We start from the raw sequence: 19970 nt of genomic DNA, 5'->3' as shown, positions 1-19970 counted from the left end.
GCAGTCAGGGAGAAGAGGGTGATGAGTGGAATGCTCAGCTCGGTTCTCCTTTCTATACAGTCTAGAAGCCTGGCCCAGAGAACGGTGTCACCCACTGCAGTCAGCCCCATCGGTACAGCTTCCCAAGGCTTGCCAGGAGGCGCATCTCCCAGTTGATTCTTGATCTCAAGTTGTTGATGTTGACCATTATAATCCGAATGGGAGGAAAAGTGACATTTATATTTATAAAACATGATAAATATATGGCTTTATTTTATCAAGTGTTCAAACCAATTCTTAAAAAAAAAAAACTTGCCCCACCAAATAAAAATTCAGCATAACTCAAAAGAGTTGGTTAGCCAAAGCTGGTGTTCTGATGTGGTTTTTCTGGGAGTAGAAACTGGTTTAACTTTCTAAAGGGCAGTTGGGCAATAGTTACAAAGTTTCAATGTGCGATTCTCGTTGGCTCAGCATGTTGGCTGTTAGGGATTTCACCCAAGTAAAGGCTGGGAGAATGCTCACCTCAGCACTGTGAAAGAAACCAGTGCCCTAGATTCTCATTCTCAGGAGGTGTGTGTGAGTGGGACCAAGGCAGCCACGTCATAACGCACCTTCCTCAGACCCTCTGCAGGCTGTAGTGAAGCTGAAAACCGCAAATGTGGCAGAGGCTCTCAGGCAGTGTCAGCCACAGAGACAACAAGCCGTGTCGGGTGTGCGGTGGTCCACACAGACCTGGAAACCAGTTTTCTGAAAGACTCACAAGAACGAGTACCACGGTAGTTACCATGGAGAGTAAGCTAAGCTAGTGTGATGGAGGGACGCTCTCCTCACCCCATGGAGAGTAAGCTAGCGTGATGGAGGGACGCTCTCCTCACCCCATGGAGAGTAAGCTAGCATGATGGAGGGACGCTCTCCTTACCCCATGGAGAGTAAGCTAGTGTGATGGAGGGAAGCTCTCCCCACCCCATGGAGAGTAAGCTAGCGTGATGGAGGGATGCTCTCCCCACCCCATGGAGAGTAAGCTAGCGTGATGGAGGGATGCTCTCCCCACCCCATGGAGAGTAAGCTAGTGTGATGGAGGGATGCTCTCCCCACCCCATGGAGAGTAAGCTAGCGTGATGGAGGGATGCTCTCCTCACCCCATGGAGAGTAAGCTAGTGTGGTGGAGGGACGCTCTCCCCACCCCATGGAGAGTAAGCTAGCGTGATGGAGGGATGCTCTCCCCACCCCATGGAGAGTAAGCTAAGCTAGCAATGGTGGAGGGAAGCTCTTCCTACCATTGTTGTTTTTCCTGTGGAGCCCTGTTGCCACTGATGGTCGTTAAATGATGAAAACAAGACAAAGAAGCCAAGCACAGACGGCACTCTAAATAAGCTGTAGAGTTCTAACCCTCACGCCGCATGGTGCTTTGTTTAGTTTGTGCTGCCTTTTCCCAGCAAGTATGTAGATTTCATGTGAACTTTCTGGAATATTGAGTGTAGTGCACAGTCCTTATGGGAGGACTCAGAAGGGCCTGTAGGTGGGGGCTGCTGCTGTCTGCCTGTAGGCAGCTTAGCTGTATACTGCATGGGTCATTTACCTTCTCCATAAAGTAAGTCTGCTGGCTCAGAGAAGGTAGTAGAAGACCCTTGTAGCAACTAGATTCCATGACTACTGAGCTGCCTTCTGATCTTTGAGTTTCCACCATCCCTGAAGCAACAGTGACCCTCAGACTGCTACGGCAAATTGGCTTCTTACTTCCCATTGCAGATCCAGAGGCCAAAGCAAGCTCGTGCCATCCCATGATACCTGGCTGGTCCACCACTGATCAGCCCTTCTATTACAATTCACCCCTCCTTTCCTGGTGAAACTGTTTGATGGTAGTCCAGTGGATTTCAAGGCAAGCAGTACCAGCTACCCTCTGAATCTTGGGGGGGGGGGACTTTGGTCCTAGGTAACTTTCATTTCCACCTAAGTAGGAGACTGGTGTGTGTATACAATCCAAGTGTCATTTGTATTGTGCTGAGAGAGTGTTTTGAGTTCTGGGTATACATCGGACTTTGGGAGCTGACCTTAAGTAAAATGCAGGACATGTCCTCCAGTGACGTCCACGGGCCAGCCTGCCTGCTATCAGACCTCTGGAACAATGACAGCTCTAGATCCCCCCCCCCCCCATGTCGGAGACAGCTGCTATTCGGGTTCCTGTTTCTGATTAATGCAAAGGTGAGTAAATAGTATGCCACATTAATGTATGATTAGGTGGGGGATATCAAAACCACTAAGTAGAACGTAGCCCCCACATAACCTGTTACTCATGTGGAATTGATAGGCCTAAGATATCTTCTGGCTTTTAGTGGAGAAAGACCAAATAGATAATAAAATCAAGCACCTCAGTTTTCTCAAGTCAACAAAGAACAGGTGTCTCCTCTGCGCCGCCTCCCCTGGTGCATTCCTGACAGCATTTGTGGCTTGATTTCACTTCTATTCATTCACTTGCTGGGGGGAAGACTGTGCGTGTGTAGGTCAGAGGACTTTAGGGGAGTTCAGTTCTCTCCACTGAGGTTGTCAAGCTTGGCAACAAGCACCTCTACCCACTGAACCCTCCTGCCACACCTGCTCTTAGCTTTAAAAAGTTTCAGTGTCTCTATGAGTCATATGAGGGTCTTGTTAAAATGCAGATTCTGGTCCAGCAGTTGGGAGGTCAGGGCAGGGATTCTTCCATGACCTTAAGAACGTATGATATCAAAGCATCCACTTGATATGTGTGCAGAAGACCCAGCTCACTTTCTCCATGAGTGTGGGATCACTGTTTCTTGCATGCACATACATGGAATGGGACCCAGAGGTTGAGGAGGGCTCCTTGCTTTCCTCAGACACAAGGAGGGGACAGGTGAAAAGCCCAATGGCTGGCTCTCCTTTTCCAACAGAGCCTGGAGACACAGGAAGGTGCTGTGTCCAGAAGACAGGTGAGACATGAAATTTCACACACACGACCTGTTGGTGGGTTGTCTTGCCCACAGTCAGTCACGGGGAGGATGGCATGTGAAGGATGTGTGGCCCCACCTGGATCCCCACCACCTGCCGGTTCGGATGAAGATACACTGCAACCCAAGTAGACACGCTTTTACAGTATCTGGACCTGTTTGCCTTCTTTTTACCAAAAACCAGTTCTCTTTGCTGCCCCTTTGGCTGAACATTCACAAACCTGGCTTAACTAGTTTCTCTAAACGGAAAGAAGGTGAAATGGCCCTATCTGAAGGAAGTTCTAGCAAGGTACACATGGATCCATCCGGTGGTGTGGGAGAGTCGTGTGTGGCCCTGCAGAGTAGAGTGTTCGTGATTTTCCTTTCAGGGGAGGAAACAGAGGCCCCATGAGGTTAAGGCCCTGGCCTAAGGTTGCACAGTTAGAACGAGCCTATGCCAGACTCACTAGTCCTTCAATAATTATGGTACGTGTCCTCTAGGGTCCTGGACATCATGTGCAGCAGTTTGCGTTTTAATTAAAAATAGCACAACTATTATTACTGGGGAAGCAGGTGTGTATGGAGGTCAGAGGAGAGATCCGCGGGGTTGGCTCTCTCCTCCCACCTTTATGTGGCTCCAGAGGTCAAATGTGGACTTGGGTGGCCAGGCTTGCTGGTGTCTTTGCCCGGCGAGGGGCCCCACTGGACCTCCTGACACAACACAGGCAGATTGTGTAGAAGCTGCCCATCTCTGCAGGGAAAACCCAGGGCCATGTTGTGCCTGCCCTGCTGTTTCCTTCAGCCTTTGTTAAAAAATTCACCTGTGTGGTGGTGCCCAAGCATCTGAGAGGTGGAGGCAGGAGGCTCGGGAGTCCAAGGCCATCTCCAACTACGTAACAGCTGTGCGAAGTTTGAAGCTGCCCTGAGCCATATGAGATCTTGCCTCAAACAAACAAAAATAACTGAGAAGGCCACTGTTGTTTGTGTGTTCCATAACTTTAAAAATTATATTCTGGTCAATCACAGTGGCATACACCTAATAGCACTCAAGACAGAGATGTGGGGGTCAAGAGTTAAAGGCCAGCCTTAGCTGCTCAGTGGGTTTGAGGCCAACCTGGCCCATGTGAGAAACTAACCCCCTTTAGGGGGCGTTGCTCAGTGATGAAATGCTTTCTTAGCATACCCCAAACAAACATACACACACAGACAAGTTTCTCTGCTTGTTGGGCTTCCCCGATTAAGCTCTCGGGTCCTCTTTTATGTTTCTGGTTTATTTTCTCCTTTGTCTGAACTCTGAGTTCTGTTAGTAGTCATGGGAATCTTTACAGGATTTCTAGAACTCAGGACAGGGTTGGATGTTAGGGTTATCACGTGTATCAGCTGCCCGGTTAGTGTAGCTGCGGAGAGATACTGTCCCCAGTTGGGCCACCATAATACATCCCTGTCTCACATTGCATGATCCATGGGTTGCTGCAAGCTCAGCGTGAGTTGAAGTGCTGATAGAACACAAGGGAAATGCCTTGCCCAAATGTTGCTTTTGTTTGAATTTAACAAATTAGTATGTTGCTATTTGTCCCTGATGGGTTTCATTATTTGCTGAAAGGGTTTTGAGGGAGGTTGACAGCATGAATGGTATGTCCCGCAGACTTCTGAGAATTGATAAAAAGCATCTTTGTCCATTGCACAAAAGCACAACAGATATCTTCTTGACGGACGTGTTACAAGGGGTAGCTTGTGTCACCGCAGAATAAAGCAAGCCAAGAAAATCCTCTCTGCTGCTGTGCTCACTGTTGTAGGGTCTAGATTTCTCGCTTTTCTGGTTGTAGTCATCTCTGTGAATGGCAGGCAGGCAGGCAATGAGTGAGCTTTTAGTAACTTTAAAACTTGGGTTTCTTTTTGCTGTGTGCACATTCAATGTAAGACAAGTGATTTCAAAGTGCTGTAAACTCGGTTGTGTGGAATCGCCCTGATGACTGTCTAAGTGCTGTAAACTCAGTTGTGTGGAATCGCCCTAATGACTGTCTAATGCTCCCAGAGCTCCAGGAAGGGAGGTGAAGTGGCTTGCATGAAGGACAAGAAACAAGGAGTTGCATACAGAAGAGGAAAAAACAAACAGACAAGAAAACTTTGGATTTAACCAGAACAGTGGAAATTTCTGCTCTGTCGTCCCTGTAGTCATATCTGGAGGGATGGGTTATCGTTGACATGCCCTTCTCCTCTCTGCATGCCTTTGAACCCTTCTCAGAAAGCTGCTCACGTCACACCATCGCCCCAGCTGTATTAAATCATGGGCCATAAAACGTATTCTGGAAAACAAAGGCACCCAGGCACACGAATGCACAGGCACATGCTTGCAGGACTTCCAGTGAGAACCATGACGGGATCTATCCGCAATCAGGTAATAACACCCATCACTAACAACTGCCAACACGCAAACTAAAGCAGTCAGACACTGTGAGAAGCCATCCATCACCCTTGTCATGGAGGGGGAGGTGGGTGTAGGCGATGCCGAGGACAGGGGGCAGCCGAAGAAAATGCTGGAGAAGGCGGGAAAGTCCAAAGGCGGCCTGGACTTTGCCCTGTGAGAACTTAGGGACTGAGCGAAAAGGTAGGGTCACATAACCGAGCAGCTTTGCTGTTACCTGCCCTCGTAGACAGTGCCCTCCACACCAGAACCCATGTGTCTTCTCCTTGCTGTGTGGTGTGTGCCCCTAACACAGGCCTGACTCTTAGGAGAAAGAGTGAGTGGTCCCCTATCACTGTCCACCCTCTGCCCTAATTGTCCACTTCTGTCTTAGTCCCAGAATTCACATGGAGACGGGCCTCTCTCTGCATGCTACCCATGGCATTAGAGGGAACAAATGGGCTCTCCTAGCCGCTAGCTTGATGGCCCAAGGCCGGTCATTTCCTCTTTCTAAGGCCCTAAGATAGAGGCTTAAGGGGAAGGCTCAGCTTCGGGGAAACAGGCAACAGCTCTCACAAAGCTACTGAAGTTTGATGACACAGAGAAGAGATGGATGTAAAGAGCCTTTAGAAATTGAAAGGGTATCCCTATTGACTTTTATCAGTTGAAGGATTACCGCTTTGCTATTGGAAAATTAGTTTTTCTAAGGAAAATACAGGCAATGTTGTAAATGACATCACAGAAGCATTAACTCCCCGGAATAAGATGTGTACTCTGGTATCATACGTGCGTGCGTGCGTGTTTTCCAGACAGCCCTCCTCTGTGGTGTCTGTTTCTCAGGTGTCCCTCTTGGGTCCTTTGTCAGAGACAAAAAAAAAAAAAAAACCAAAGAACTGACAGATGGAGATGGTTATTCAGCCTCACACCCCAACGAAAACAAGCTATTCATATGTTCTCTAGAATTGACAACGGATGGCTGACTTTGCACAGCTTATACATGCACATGTACACAGACACACATATGCACACATGTACACACACATGCACACCAACTTTCACTGAGCCCACCTCACAATCAAAATGGTTGTTCTGTGGGTGCTGCCCATCCCTCTGCAGACTGAGAGCTGGACACTGTCTCCTCTGAGTCACCGGCCAAGGGACAAGCAGTTAACTTTGTGGAGATAAGGTGGGTGTGCAGGAAAGCTAGGGGCAGCTATTTGTCTCAGTCTGCTCTGAATGTCAGTTTTGGACCCCAAGCTCCTTTTAGCTCCAGGTCTCTTTGAACTCCGATTTTCTTCCATTTCAATTTGTGGAAATAATTTTCTACACTCTTCCTGCTGGCGGAAGTGTAAGACACCAGGCTGTCTCTGATGACTGCCAAAGTAGCGATTTCTTAGTGGAAAGTCTGCTTCCTTCTCAAGTTGCTTAACACAGCAGAAGTTTCTGGAGAACAGAGAAGCCCAGTGTTCCCTTGTAGAATTTTTGACGTAGTTTGCCTGTGGGTGGGTTACAGCCCGCCACCATCTTTCCAGCCACACTAAATTTTATTACATGGATTTAAAAGACACACCTTAGTGTGGCTGGCCACTGAAAGGAACCGTTTCGCCCAGGGCTCCGATGCTAAGCTGTGGCAGAGGGATTTGGCCCAGCCTCTGGCCACTCCAGAATTGCATCCTCTTGGGTCAAGGTGCCATACTCCCTTCTAGGCCTCTGTCTGGTAAATATGGAATGTTCACTCTACACTCTCTCACAAGGGAGTTGAAGGATCAGTGGCAAGCGCTGATTTGATAGCAGTCATCAAGAGAACGTAAGAGGTGGAGAAGAGAAAAGGCACTGTGTGCCATGTGCCCAGGCTCTGCAGGGGGGCACGTAGCCTGGCTTCTGTCATTTAGCTTAGCTGTAAAATCTTCACATGCAAACAGTGGGTTTGAGGCCTCAGAGAGCTCAGAGCTTCCTGAGAAGGCAGAGGCCAACAGAGGTAGGCACAGAAAGCCAGGCCTGTTGGAAGTCCCCAACAAGCTAAGTCTGTTAGCCACACAGTGCTTAAAAACTTAGTTGTGGTACACATGCTCCAGGCATTGAAAATGCATTTATTTACACAAACATTCTGCCCTTTGGATGCTTTCAAATGTCAGAGTTCAGCAGAGTGGTGGCAAAATTAGCTGTTACTAAGCAGAGGTTTTAATCTTGCCCTAACATTTTCCTTTCTCCTTTTAAAATACTCTGGCCGCCATCTCTCTCTCTCTCTCCTCATATGTTTTTAGGGGATTAGTCTCCAATGCAGAGTAGGCGATAAATTTGGAGAAATGATCTAAGCTGCCAAAATAAACAACTTACTCCATGACATTATGGTCTAAAAGCACAGTTGGTCTGGTCTTTCCTGCTCTGAGGCTCCCACGGCCTCATAACATGAATAGCACTCACTTGGCGAGGCACGTGAGTGGAAATCATGCCACACGAGAGCTGTGACTCAGGTCTGTTCTCAGAAAAACTGAGGTAACGGCTATTAATATTTTATTTCATATATTACAGTGCTTGCAAAAGCAAACACGCTGTAGCTAAGGTTACCCATGTTACTGCACCAGCCTTACCCAGTGTTTTTTCGTATCAGGCTTCCCCCCTTCCCGTACTCTAGCCCCAGAAGGTGTTTTAGCCCAAAGGTGAGTTTTTAGATGCTTGGAGTAAATGAATGAGAAAAACAAACGAGAGGATGGCCTGTTGTTGTTACAGAACTGCGTCAGCGTTATGGGAAACAGCAGCCGATGCCATTCTTTTTATATTTGTTATTTTCCTTTCATGTTAAACCAGTGACCAGAAATTAAAAAAAAAAAAAATAGATAAGAAGATGCAGTTGCAATTTCCCTTAAGATCACCCTCACCAACAGAAGAAAGCCCAGGGCTTACCAAGTCTTGCTAACCTGGCTTCTGTGGCAGGGTGTGGCATCGTCTCAGTGTCCGTCGTACGGCTACAGAGGTGTCAGACCCGTTTTCTGCCCCAAGTCTCCATAAGCTTCTAGCTGCTGGTTGTCTCTGCTGTGACCAGGTTTTGTAAAATGTAGTTAAGTGTTTTGCAGCCTTAGTGCTGCCAGGACTTCGCTGTGACAGATCCAGGTGGCTTCCTCCCTGTGGTAGGAAGGAGGCCGGCTCCATGGGCCTTTTGTTTGTCTTGTGAGAGTGGGAAGTAGTTGGACTTCAGAAAGCCCCTTCCGGGTGAGTGTCCAGCAATCTCAGGAGATCCCACACCTTCCCTGCATTGATGCTGAGTCATCTGTGTCCTGCCGTCCCCTGCCTGTTACCCCGGGACCATCTGCCTGCTGGGTACCATAGGCCTGAAGTCTCTGTCACTGTCATGAGTTAAAAGTTCTTCTCCTGGAGTAGTTTGCAGCTCCTGGTTTCCATCTTTGAATAAAGCATGCACTTAACCCCCGAAGCACTGGCTTCTCATTGGCCAGGCAATGACCACTGCTCTCAGTGTAGCGGCTTCCCATTGGCCAGGCAATGACCACTGCTCTCAGTGTAGCGGCTTCCCATTGGCCAGGCAGAGGACAGAGGGGTGCTGGCCTCAGTGCAGTTCTCTGAAGACAGAGAAGCCCCATTGCCTGAGTCCTGTCTGATCTCTGCTTTTAGATGTTGATGTGTAACAGTGCCTGTGACATGTTGCTGGAAGAGCATGGGCATTCTTGCAGAGAGGACTCTGCAGGGGAGAGGGCTCTATTAGGATGAGCCCTGTGACATGCACCCATATGGATTGAGCGCTTCGTCTGAAAAGCGCCGGCCCCACTAGCACAAGGACCTGAGTTCAAGCCCCAGCACCCATGTAAAAGCGAGGCGTGGGCATGTGCCTCTTATCCCACCGGGGAAGTGGAGGAGGGAAGATCGCTGGATTTCCATGCCTTGGTGAGCCCCAGGTTCAGTGAGAGACCCTGTTTCAAAAAACGAAGGGGAGCGAGAAAGATGAAGACATCAAATCTTGACCTCTGACCTCCGTGTAAGCTTCCATACGTAGGCACATGTACAGGGGACTGGGTGCTGTCACGCATGCTTAATAAGAAGGATTTGTAATGGCCAATGTGTCACAGCCCCAGTACTGCTATTACTGTTGCTGTTAGGTGTGCGTCTGTTTTCCTGAATCCTACTTGTAATCACATTAGAAACAACTGACTCAAGTAGGAAGGATGGCTGGCCGTGCTCCATCGCCACTGCTTGGACCCTGGCTGCTGACCCCGACCCATTAAAATAGTGATTTAGCATGAGCTTTCCATCGCTCCTCCTCGTCATCTCTGTTTGGAGGCAGAGCATCCCTGGCCGGTGTGGCTAGTCTCAGAGATAAGAGATGCTGGGCAGACAACGTAGCTGCCACCGTTTCAGTTTTGAAACATCACAGCAGGAAAAACATTGCTAATAAGAAGAGTAACATTGACTGCTCTTAGCGGTATTTCGACCATGCTGTCCCTACCTCAGTGTTTCTCGGAGCAGCCACCGGCCCTGTGTCACAGGTGGATGATGTCATTTCAGTTGTAATGTAGTGTTGCAGCTGGCCAGGATGCAGGATGGAGAGGGTGTGTTGTTCCTGCATGTTTTTACTGTCTGAAAGGAAATGAAACAGGGCTGTAATGAGAGCGTCCCTGCTGACTCACGTCACCTGGAGGGCACCAAGTACCTTTCACTTGCAAGACAAGTGTGGTCCTGTGGCGAAGCAAAATCAGTCCAAGGGATTCAGAGAGTGTGCCTATGAGAGCAGATAGGTGTGTGTGTGTGTGTGTGTGTGTGTGTGTGTGTGTGTGTGTGTTGTGTGTGTGTGTGTGTGCACGTTGCGCATGCATACATATGTGTGTATGCATGCCTCTCTCAACCTGGTCCTGAATTGAGCTCATTGAACTAGAAGGCCTACACTATGGGGATCTCATTTCTATTCACAATTTAGTGACTGTCTCTTCCTGAAGCTTTCTTATTTTAAGAGCTGACTTCATTATTCACTTTAAGAAATAGGTGGCTATTATGAGACAGAAGGCTACACTAAGCTGCTATAGCCAACCCTGTTGGATTCCATGTACCCCATCGATTTACCTGTCATTTAGAATCAAAATGCCTAAGACAGTCTTTCCCTTGCTGCCTCACAACTAGATAGCCACAAAAAGAGTAGGCCGTGGTTACCAGAAGACAGCTGTGGGCTTCCTGGGGGAAACTCTGTTGTCTTTACTAAAAGACCAATGCTGCTGGCCCGGGACCTATTCCCTTCTCCCAGGTTGAGCATGAAAGCGAAGGCTGAAGCTGTGGTACCCAGCTTGGGACTGTGCGTGTATGGGGGTGGAGGGCGTGGGGGATTGAAAGTTCAGGTTAGTCCCTGAACCAGAGGTCTCAGTCCCATGAAGAAGACAGCCTCTGCCATATGGTAGTCTCTGTCTGCCTTCTGTTGTTTACAGCTGGGGCTAGCCACTACGTGGGACTGGGTCACGGGAGGAGGAGTCTTGTGGAAGGAAGGGATTCTGTGGATTCTGTGGCCATCATTCACATGTCGGCCAGGGTAAGCACGCCCAAAGAGGAGAATCAAGGGGACCATTCAGAGAAATGAACTCCAGCTGGTGCCTTGCATAACGCACGAGCTTCTTTGGGGGAGAATGGGAAAGAAACAAGGAGCTTGTAAGGGAAAAAGTCAGCTAGATGTCTGAGGTTCCAGGGCTCTGTGTGTGTGTGTGTGTGTGTGTGTGTGTGTGTGTGTGTGTGTGTGTGTTTATTTTGTTTCTGGGAAGGTTTATTGCCTTTTTAAAGGCATGCTGTTAAGTTGACTGCTTTGAGAATGACCATCTGCCCCTCACTTTCTAGGACCACCCTGGAGAGCAATGGGCATCTTGTCCCTTGGTCTCTGCTTCGTTTGGTCTGTCTGTTGATTTGCTATCTGAAGTCAGGAGGCTTGGCTCTGCTCTTAAAACTAGCTTATTTGTGACACCCCCCCCCATAGCCTGGTGACTCCTCATCCCTAATAGCCTCCTTGATGCAGATGATCCTTTCCAAAATCAAGAGCCATTCCCTTTCCTTGCTGAGATTGCTGAGCAGATAAGGATAATTCCAGCAGGCTAATCCTTTTAACAAAGGTGGTGATGTACCCCGTGGCAGCTGAATAGTTCTTTATAAGCAGAGAGAACAATCAGTGAATTCATTCATTTAATTCATGATTTTTTTTCTGTTTACACTTTAAACAAACATGTCAGTTGTTTGCTTAACTAACAAGCTCTGCCTTCATTATAAGCCATTAGTGGCTAGTCATCATTGAAACTGTGTTTGGATTTCAGAAACACAATAAAACTAATTAATTCCACCCTCAAAAATTTGCAGCTTACAGTGACTGAAACCTGTGTCTTTGCCCTCTCCATGAAGCTGAACTTGCCAAGTCTTTTAATGGTTCATAAACTAAGGTGGTAGAACTTGCCATGGAAGCCATGAAGCCAGCTCAAATGCCCACAAAAGATGAGGCAGCAAGCTTACACTCGTACCAGTGGAGTGACCTCCAGGAGACTGGAGTCTCCACTTGGAAGAGGTGAGTGTGAGGGGAGAATGTCTCTTTACTTTTAACTTTATTTGTAATCGATACATAAAAGGCATGTGTATCAAGCAGGGAATATGAGACAGCTATAAATGTGCACTGGTGAAGTACTTACATCAGTTGTAACATTCATATGAAAGCTCCGTCTCCGTCAGTCATTACCATCATCTTCACCACCCCTACCATCACCACCAGCAGCAGCACCGCCTCCAACTCTCAGCCTTCTAGGGACTTTAGAGCATCTTCTCCCTTTGTCTTTGTGTGAGTTTCTGGCATCATGCCTCCCCCCTGTTATCTTCTTGCTTCCCGATAATGTGACTCTCTGGCAAAGGGAAACGTGAACTTCCCTCTTACCTCAGCGTTTTGCTCTCCATCAGTTTCAGGGCTCCTGTTGTATTCAGGCCCATTGCTATGCAGACTGACGTTTCTGCTTCAAGTAAGCCTTTGCCAGCCCCTACGGAGCATTTAGGTGCATCTCACACTGAACTTGGGGTCCTCTGATCCCCGGTCTACTGCATCTTAAGTTTGCATCTATCTACTACTTTCTGGCCGTATGTCTGCTGCTCTGGGGGAAATACCCCAGTTGCTTTTTCTCGATGAGGATGGCAGGAAGGCCTGACATGTGGATCCAGTGAGGGCATTTCAAAGGAACCCGTAAGTGGACTGTTCTTGTTGCAGGCTGTTGGTCCATCCTTGCATCTTCGTGCAGTACTTTCCAGGCTTCTCTGTAACCGCAAATGATGGAATCTTGTGTACAGTGTATTCCATATTATAATTCTGGGTCGACCATTGCATTGCCCTTTGGGGACAAAGCAGAATGAGTCATCAGATTTAATTAAGGCCTGTCTTGTGTCGTGGTGGAGGCTCACTTGATTAGCTCTGTGGGAACAAACGTCATTGCTCTGGTTGAAAGGTGAGGGAGTAGAGAGAATCGTGTTTTGTCATCTGTGTGCTCCAGTGGATGCTAATTGGAAAGTACTTACAGGACAGGGCAGTTCTCCAGACCCTGCAGGAAACACACAGCTTTAGGCACCAGTTCACTTAAAGACAATTCAAAATATGAATTGCAATATTGTCGATATTTGTTTAAAGGGTGTGTTTGGATGTGACTCTGAAATCCCAGAAAGAGAGTTGCCAGAGTTTTGTTAACTACAAAACAAAACAAAAAAACACTAAGGCAGCTCTTGTCCTTCAAGATGCACAGTAGGCAACGGGGTTGGATTTTGCCTTGATTCTTTAGCATTAAAGCACAAAGCACTCACATTCAGTTTCATTGAACTTTCTGAAGAGCAAAAACATTCATTGTTCGCTTTTCAATGAAAGGCAGCGACAGCGAGGTGTAGGCAGCAGCCCGTAGCTGAGCCTTGACTGTACCTGGGTAATTACTTGAGAGGTGGAGCCTAGGCCAAGGTCTCTGTGTATATATCATTGCTCGGTGGGACAGAAATGGAGTGTCTGCCACTCCGTCAATCCATTCAGCACTTGTGCAGCCACTGCTCTGCTGAGGCAGCCTCTGCCTTCCAAAGTCCGGTGGGGTGGTCTCCGCGCCGGCATTGCCGGCTGATTCCCAGCAGTGCTCAGCCAAAGCAGGAAACTGGCGACACCGGCGCATCTCTGAGGTCCTTTCCCTTTCCAGACTCTCCTCCTATCATCTGCACAGTGCTTTAGAGCCTGCCCGCCTCTCCCATAAGCACCCTCACAACCACTGATGGGACCAAGTGACTTCTCCCAAGCTAAGATTATGAGCTTGGAGCTTGGATGTCTTGGCCGAATGGGTTTCTTCTTAGTTTGGTTTGACTGGGGTTTGTTTCGTTGTTTTAATTTTTAAACAGGGTTTCGATATATGAATATATGTAGCCCAGGGTAGACTTGAACCTTGAGATGATCCTTCTCCCAAGGCATCCCAAGTGCAGAGACTCAAGGTGTATGCCACTGTGTTTGTCAGGGTCCTATAGAAGAACAGAACCATCACAAGCCATGTGCTAGTTAGTTTTTGTCAACATCTCACAAGCCTGGGCACGCTTGGGAAGAGGGACTCTCAAAGAGAGAATTGCCTCCATCAGATTGGCCTGTAGGCTTGTCTATCAGGGTTTTTTTTATATTGATTGCTAATTGCTATAGGAGGGCCCAGCCCACCCCGAGCAGGGTTATCCCTGGGCAGGTGGGCAGGCTTGGGCTGTGAAGGAAATGAAAGATGAGCAATCCCGTAAGCCTCCATTCTCACCCCCCAGGACCAGTGTTTTATCACAGCAACATAGAAGCTAACTAGGAAAGCTGACCGCCACCACTGCAGCCACCAGGGGCGGCTGGCCTGTTGCGTTTCAGATGCAGGGTCCTCCCCTCTGCTTTCCACTTCTTAAGAAATTCTATCAATGCAGGTAAAGTCACTTGCTGCCACACCTCACAACCTGAATATAATCTCCCAGCCCCACGTTGTAGGAGAGTCCCCTGAAACACTGGTTAGATATAGCAACTTTCCCCTACTATTCATAGCTATTTATGTCCTCCTGAGGTTCCTGCCAGTCTCTTACTCCAAAAAAACTGATCATCTTCCGAACACACCCTTTGAAGGATCATCCCCCACAGTGAGTTCAGGTGAGAAAGATGGGAAATGGTCGTTCACTGTTGACTAGTCACAGAGGTAGAGGGGAGAAAATTCTGCCAGACCTTCTAGGCCATGTATTGTGGCCTTTGAGGTGACACATGCATTCCTTACATTAAAGCGTAGGCAACGAAGAGGGACTGAAGGGTTGGACTCCAGGAGCAGGAGCTCATGGCAAATGCACCGGCTGGTGTCAGCAGGCATTGCTTGGCAACTTAGGGAGGAAAGAGGAGGCAGGTGTGGGCCTGAGAGGGTGGGTGTCTCTTCTTGAGATCACCGCCCAGTCTCCTATGCCTGTATATGTCAGCTGTCCAAACCACGTCAGCAAGCTATTAAACCACACACGTGAAGGTTGCTTTTATGCGATTGACTCTTAAGGTCTTTGGAACTATCCAAGTGGACCCTGGCCTTCTTCCAGGTTCTCTCTTCCTCCCAGACAGGTGGATGATGCGATTTGGGGGGGAAAAAAGTTAAAGTCTATTAGGAGTTCCGGCTTAGTAAATATGTCTGCATGAAACCTCTGCAGAAGTACATTTGGCCACTCCTTCCCTCCTCCCTCCCCGCTGAGGACTCAGCCTGGGGTGGAGGTGGCAGCTCCCACAGGGCCTTCCTGTCCACTCAGCCTGCTGTGACCTGCTACAGAGGCTAGCAGCTTCTGGCTTGAACTGCTCCGTGTTTGCTCTCTCCCCCTGCTGCTCGGGCCTCCCTGGAAAGAAGCAGAAATAAATCAAACACCAGCTCCTACTTAAGATCTGATGAAATTCCCCATTTCCTTTCCAAATTGAATTCCTCCTGCAGGAAGGGAGCAGCTCCTGGGAGTCACTAAGGCCCTCCTTCCTTCTCTGCTGGAAGCGTGTTTTAAATTAATGGACACAGCATTCTATTTTTCTTAATCTTTAATTTTTTAGTGCAAGGGTATTTTACATGCATGCATGTCTGTGTGAGGACCTGGAGTTACAGGCAGGTGTGAGCTGCCACGTGGGTGCTGGGAATTGAACCCAGGTCCTTTGGTAGAACAGCCAGTGCTCCCAACTGCCGAGTCATCTCTCCAGCCCCATGAACACAACATTCTAATCTGTCTGGGTAGGCCATACTAAGGGACTGTCTGAGAGACTCTTCTCAGGCTGGGGTGAGCATCAGGCATCTAGTGCACTTAGACTCATGGAGGAGTGGCCTCCACCATGCCGGTGTCTTTCTCCCAAGAAAGATGACAAAGATCTATTAAGGCTTTGAACATCCCAAGTCTGCCTGTCTGCATGCTCTGCCTCCACCCCGCCCTGACACACCCCATGTACAGCAGAGATAATGTGGCCTAGAGTCCGAGAGTGGCTGTTACCCTGAGATTTAAAACGTCAGTTGTGCCTAAGTCTCATCTGGAAAATAAGAAAATAAATTCAGTGACTTACGGTTTAAAAAAAGAAACAAACAAAAAAACAGCCTTCATTTTTGGTGTGAAGATGTGAGCTGTGAGCAATGCGTTTGTCCTACCTGTGTCCAGGAGGTAAATCAGCAGCCTGGCTTTTGTACAAATAGTTGACCTCTCTTCCAGGGCATACGGTAAGAAAGCAGACCTGTTTTCCCGGGGCTTTCTTTGTCAGAAGTGAAGCCTGAGCCAGTGGATTTGAGCTGAGAACTCAGGACTCTCCTGTAAGCCTGGGAGTGGGTCTTGCACAGCACAAGGTCACCATAGCCTAGATAGACATTCTGGAAGCTCCTCTGTTGTGGCGTGCCATCCATGCTGACAGGGGACGTTAGCGATTATTCTCTAAGTGAGCTGAGGTGTGTTGTTTTCTTTACTAGCTACCGAGGGAAGCAGACGTCTACTTACCCTGAGAGATTCTGACAGAGTCTGGAGGAAGGGAAGAACTTCTCACTGAAGGGATGCTCTGGCCATCCTTTATGTCCAAGTTTGTTTTAACACCCTGAGAAAGATCCTCCTACCCCACCCAGTACAGCAGTTCTCAACCTGTGGGTTGTGACCCTGTTAGGTGTTGAATGCCCCTTTCACAGGGGTCGCCTAAGCCCATCAGAAAACACAGATATTTACATTACAATTTATAACAGTAGACTATTACAGTTATGAAGTAGCAATATAAATGATTTTATGGTCTGGGGTCACCACAGCATGAGGAAATGTATAGTAAAGGGTTGCAGCACTAGGAAGGTTCTAATAGGTGAAACTAATTCAGGGCACAGACAGACACTGAAACCTGAGAGCCAGGATCCCACAGGACATTGGTTTCCACGGGAAAGGATTCTTGTGATCACAGGGTCATTGTAACAAGGTAGACACACTAACTTCTGCTTCCTCCAGGCTGTCAGGGGCTGCCACACTTCCTTCTTCCTCAAGGACAGTAGGAAATGGTTTACTGTTAGCTGGGAAGAGAGGGTTGAGGGAAGGAAATGGGAGCTTGTGTTGGATTCCTCTAGATCTTCCCCAAGCCCATCCCAGAGGCAGCCAGGCCTTGGAGATGCTCCCCGAGTTAAGAAGGGTGGGAAGGGAAGTCTGGTGGAAGAGATTGTTGGGGGGGGGGACTGAAGAATGGACAATGAAGCTCCCTTGCCGTGGGCCACCTTTACGACGACCCCCCCACCCCCCCACCCCCCGCGCCCTCTGGACTAGCCATTCAAACGGGCCTTGCCTGGGCCTCCAAAGGCACAAAGCAGTGCACCCCATAAAGGGGCAGTCCTTCGCAAGTCCACTCATCCCCCTTTGAACCTCCCTCAGCTGTCTAGTCTCTGCCCACATGGCCATGGCTGTCAGTCTGGCCACTGGACCCTTTCCAGGCAGGCTCATCTTTGAGCCTGCTCGTACAGTCTGGAGTTTCTCTGTTTTGTTTCAGCTGCAGAGTGCACTGCTTCCAGCAGTATGTCTGGAATGTTATTTACTCTTGCATATCTGCGGCTTTCCGTGCCACATCACACTTGGCAGAGCCAGGGGTCAGTCATTCATTTGAGGGTGCCGTTTCTTTCCTGGTGAGGTAAAGGGGGGTCCCCCCAGCCCCCTTCCTTCTCACATTTTTGTCTGGGCCAGTAACCTGCCTGTTGCGCCACACCCCTTTGTCTTCAGTGCCTCAACTCTGCTTTTAACATGTGGGGTTTCTGTGGGCTTTCCGGAAAGCCTGGCAGAAGCTTTTTCATTTGCGTGCCTACCCTGTTATTACTCCACATGAAAGCTGTCTATTTTGGCAGTCCCAACTCCCGTGATTGCAATTTAGCTCTCTGAGCTGAATGGGTGATATTGTGTAAGGGAAATATAGGTGGGGTTTTTCTCTAACGGTGGCTGTGGGGGTGGACCAGAAATCTGCACGCCACCGTCTTGGCTTGCGCGGAGCTGACATGATGGCAAACAAATGGCTTTTGAAAGAAGGAACTGGTGTGTATAGATCCTTGCCTTGAAAGTTCTCACAACTGGCTTGCTTCAATTCATGGGTTTGTTTTTAAAGAACACATTCTGTGTTGAGGAAGAACACAAATGAGCCCTAAGGGCTGGAGGTGGGAGAAGCCAAGCAAAGATTCCATTTGTCTCCCATTTCTGACACCCCACCCGCCTCCTCCCACTTCATCTGTGCAGTTTTAATCCTGGTATTTGGAGTTACAGAAGAAGCTATGGAAAATGAGATTAGATGACTCCCATCTGGTGCCAGCCCTGGGGCCGTTAGCTCTCCTCCCTCCTCCCCCTGGGAGGGTCTGTGCTCCCCCTCCTCCCCTGGGAGGGTCCATGCTCCTCCTCCTCCCCTTGGGAGGGTCTATGATCCTCCTCCTCCCCCTGGGAGGGTCAGTGATCCCCTCCTCCCCCTGGGAGGCTCTGTGATCCCCCTCCTCCCCCTGGGAGGGTCAGTGATCCCCTCCTCCCCCTGGGAGGGTCTGTGCTCCCCCTCCTCCCCCTGGGAGGGTCAGTGATCCCCTCCTCCCCCTGGGAGGGTCTGTGCTCCCCCTCCTCCCCCTGGGAGGGTCAGTGATCCCCTCCTCCCCCTGGGAGGGTCTGTGATCCCCCTCCCTCTGGGAGGGTCTGTGATCCCCCTCCTCCTGGGAGGGTCTGTGATCCCCTCCTCCCCCTGGGAGGCTCTGTGATCCCCTCCTCCCCTTGGGAGGGTCTGTGATCCCCTCCTCCCCCTGGGAGGGTCAGTGATCCCTCCTCCCCCTGGGAGGGTCTGTGCTCCCCCTCCTCCCCCTGGGAGGGTCAGTGCTCCCCCTCCTCCCCCTGGGAGGGTCTGTGATCCCTCCTCCTCCTGGGAGGGTCTGTGATCCCCCTCCTCCCCCTGGGAGGGTCTGTGCTCCCCCTCCTCCCCCTGGGAGGCTCTGTGCTCCCCCTCCTCCCCCTGGGAGGCTCTGTGATCCCCTCCTCCCCCTGGGAGGGTCTGTGATCCTCCTTCCTCCTCCATTTTCATGATTCTCTTGTCATGTGGGTCTGTAAGGGCCTGCAGCTCGCATGGAGAGTCTTTGTTTTGTAGGCACAGGGCTCTTCTCCGGGCCACTCAAGAGTCTCCCCACCCAGGGCACCCTGCTTGATTGTGAACTCCACAGTCGGCTCCGGTGCGAAATGGAAGATTTGGGGTTCTTTTCTTTTTGTCTCTCCCCGGCCTTCCACATGACTTCCTGATTTGCCTGTGAGCTGCTAGTATTTTGCTGAACGACCTTCTTTGATCACTCCCCTGACATCCTCACACCTGCTCTTCTTTTACAGTCCAGATCTCATAGCAAACGTTTCCACTGCCTTGTAATTTTTTTCAGTATAAAACTTGGTGCAGGTCACTTATTACAGGTAATGGGAGCCTGATGACGAAGACAACTGCTGGCAGAAACAGCAACTTGAACAGCTGCCAGTAACGTAAACTGCCGCTTGATTCAGGTCTAAAAGCATCGAAGCCGCATCTGTCCGTCATGATCTGGCACGCACACCGTAATGACAGACTCCGTGGGGCTAAGAAAGCCGCCCCACTGAGTAGCCGTGAGGACAGGTGCTAACAGGACTCCACATGCTTTTCTCTCTCTCTCCCATTGTCTGCAGCCCACACATCATCTTCCTCTCCCAGAGCACCTTAACAGGCACGAGCCATCTCTGTGGGACCCGTCTCTGCCATGAAATCGCTCACGCCTGGTTTGGCCTAGCCATCGGGGCCCGAGACTGGACGGAAGAGTGGCTCAGCGAAGGGTTCGCCACTCACTTGGAAGATGTGTTTTGGGCTGAAGCACAGAAGGTGGGTTCAGAGAATCTCCCTCCCCAGGACCAGGCTCCGTTTCCATGCACCCACCCACTCAATAGTTACACGCTGGATAATTACTGTAGAAGGGCTGCTCTCTCCAAGTACACAATCTAGAGATGGAAGGATCAGATAAACGAAAGAAGTAGCAATGTGATAAGTACTTTGAGAGCCCCACGCCGAGTGGACGGGACGGTTTTGTCCGAGGACTTAGAGAAGACCTGTTAAGAACGTATGTGAGCAGAGGCATGGAGAAAGTTCAGATTCCCGCATTGCATAATCCACCTGCATTGTGGCC

The 19970-nt window shown here is 49.4% G+C and overlaps 1 protein-coding gene across 1 annotated transcript in view; it reads left to right on the top strand.

The window, feature by feature from the left end:
* Positions 1 to 19970, top strand: part of Aopep (aminopeptidase O (putative)) — a 226184-nt gene that overhangs the window by 82042 nt on the left and 124172 nt on the right. The window contains exon 6 of the mRNA XM_051194140.1: positions 19480 to 19669. Coding sequence (XP_051050097.1) covers positions 19480 to 19669 — 190 coding nt within the window. The remainder of the gene's footprint in view (positions 1 to 19479; positions 19670 to 19970) is intronic.

Source organism: Phodopus roborovskii, unplaced genomic scaffold (genome assembly GCF_943737965.1).
Source record: "Phodopus roborovskii unplaced genomic scaffold, PHOROB, whole genome shotgun sequence".
NCBI classification, from domain to species: Eukaryota; Metazoa; Chordata; class Mammalia; order Rodentia; family Cricetidae; genus Phodopus; species Phodopus roborovskii.
Note: the sequence above shows the minus strand (reverse complement) of the source record. Positions and strands in the feature narration are given on the sequence as shown.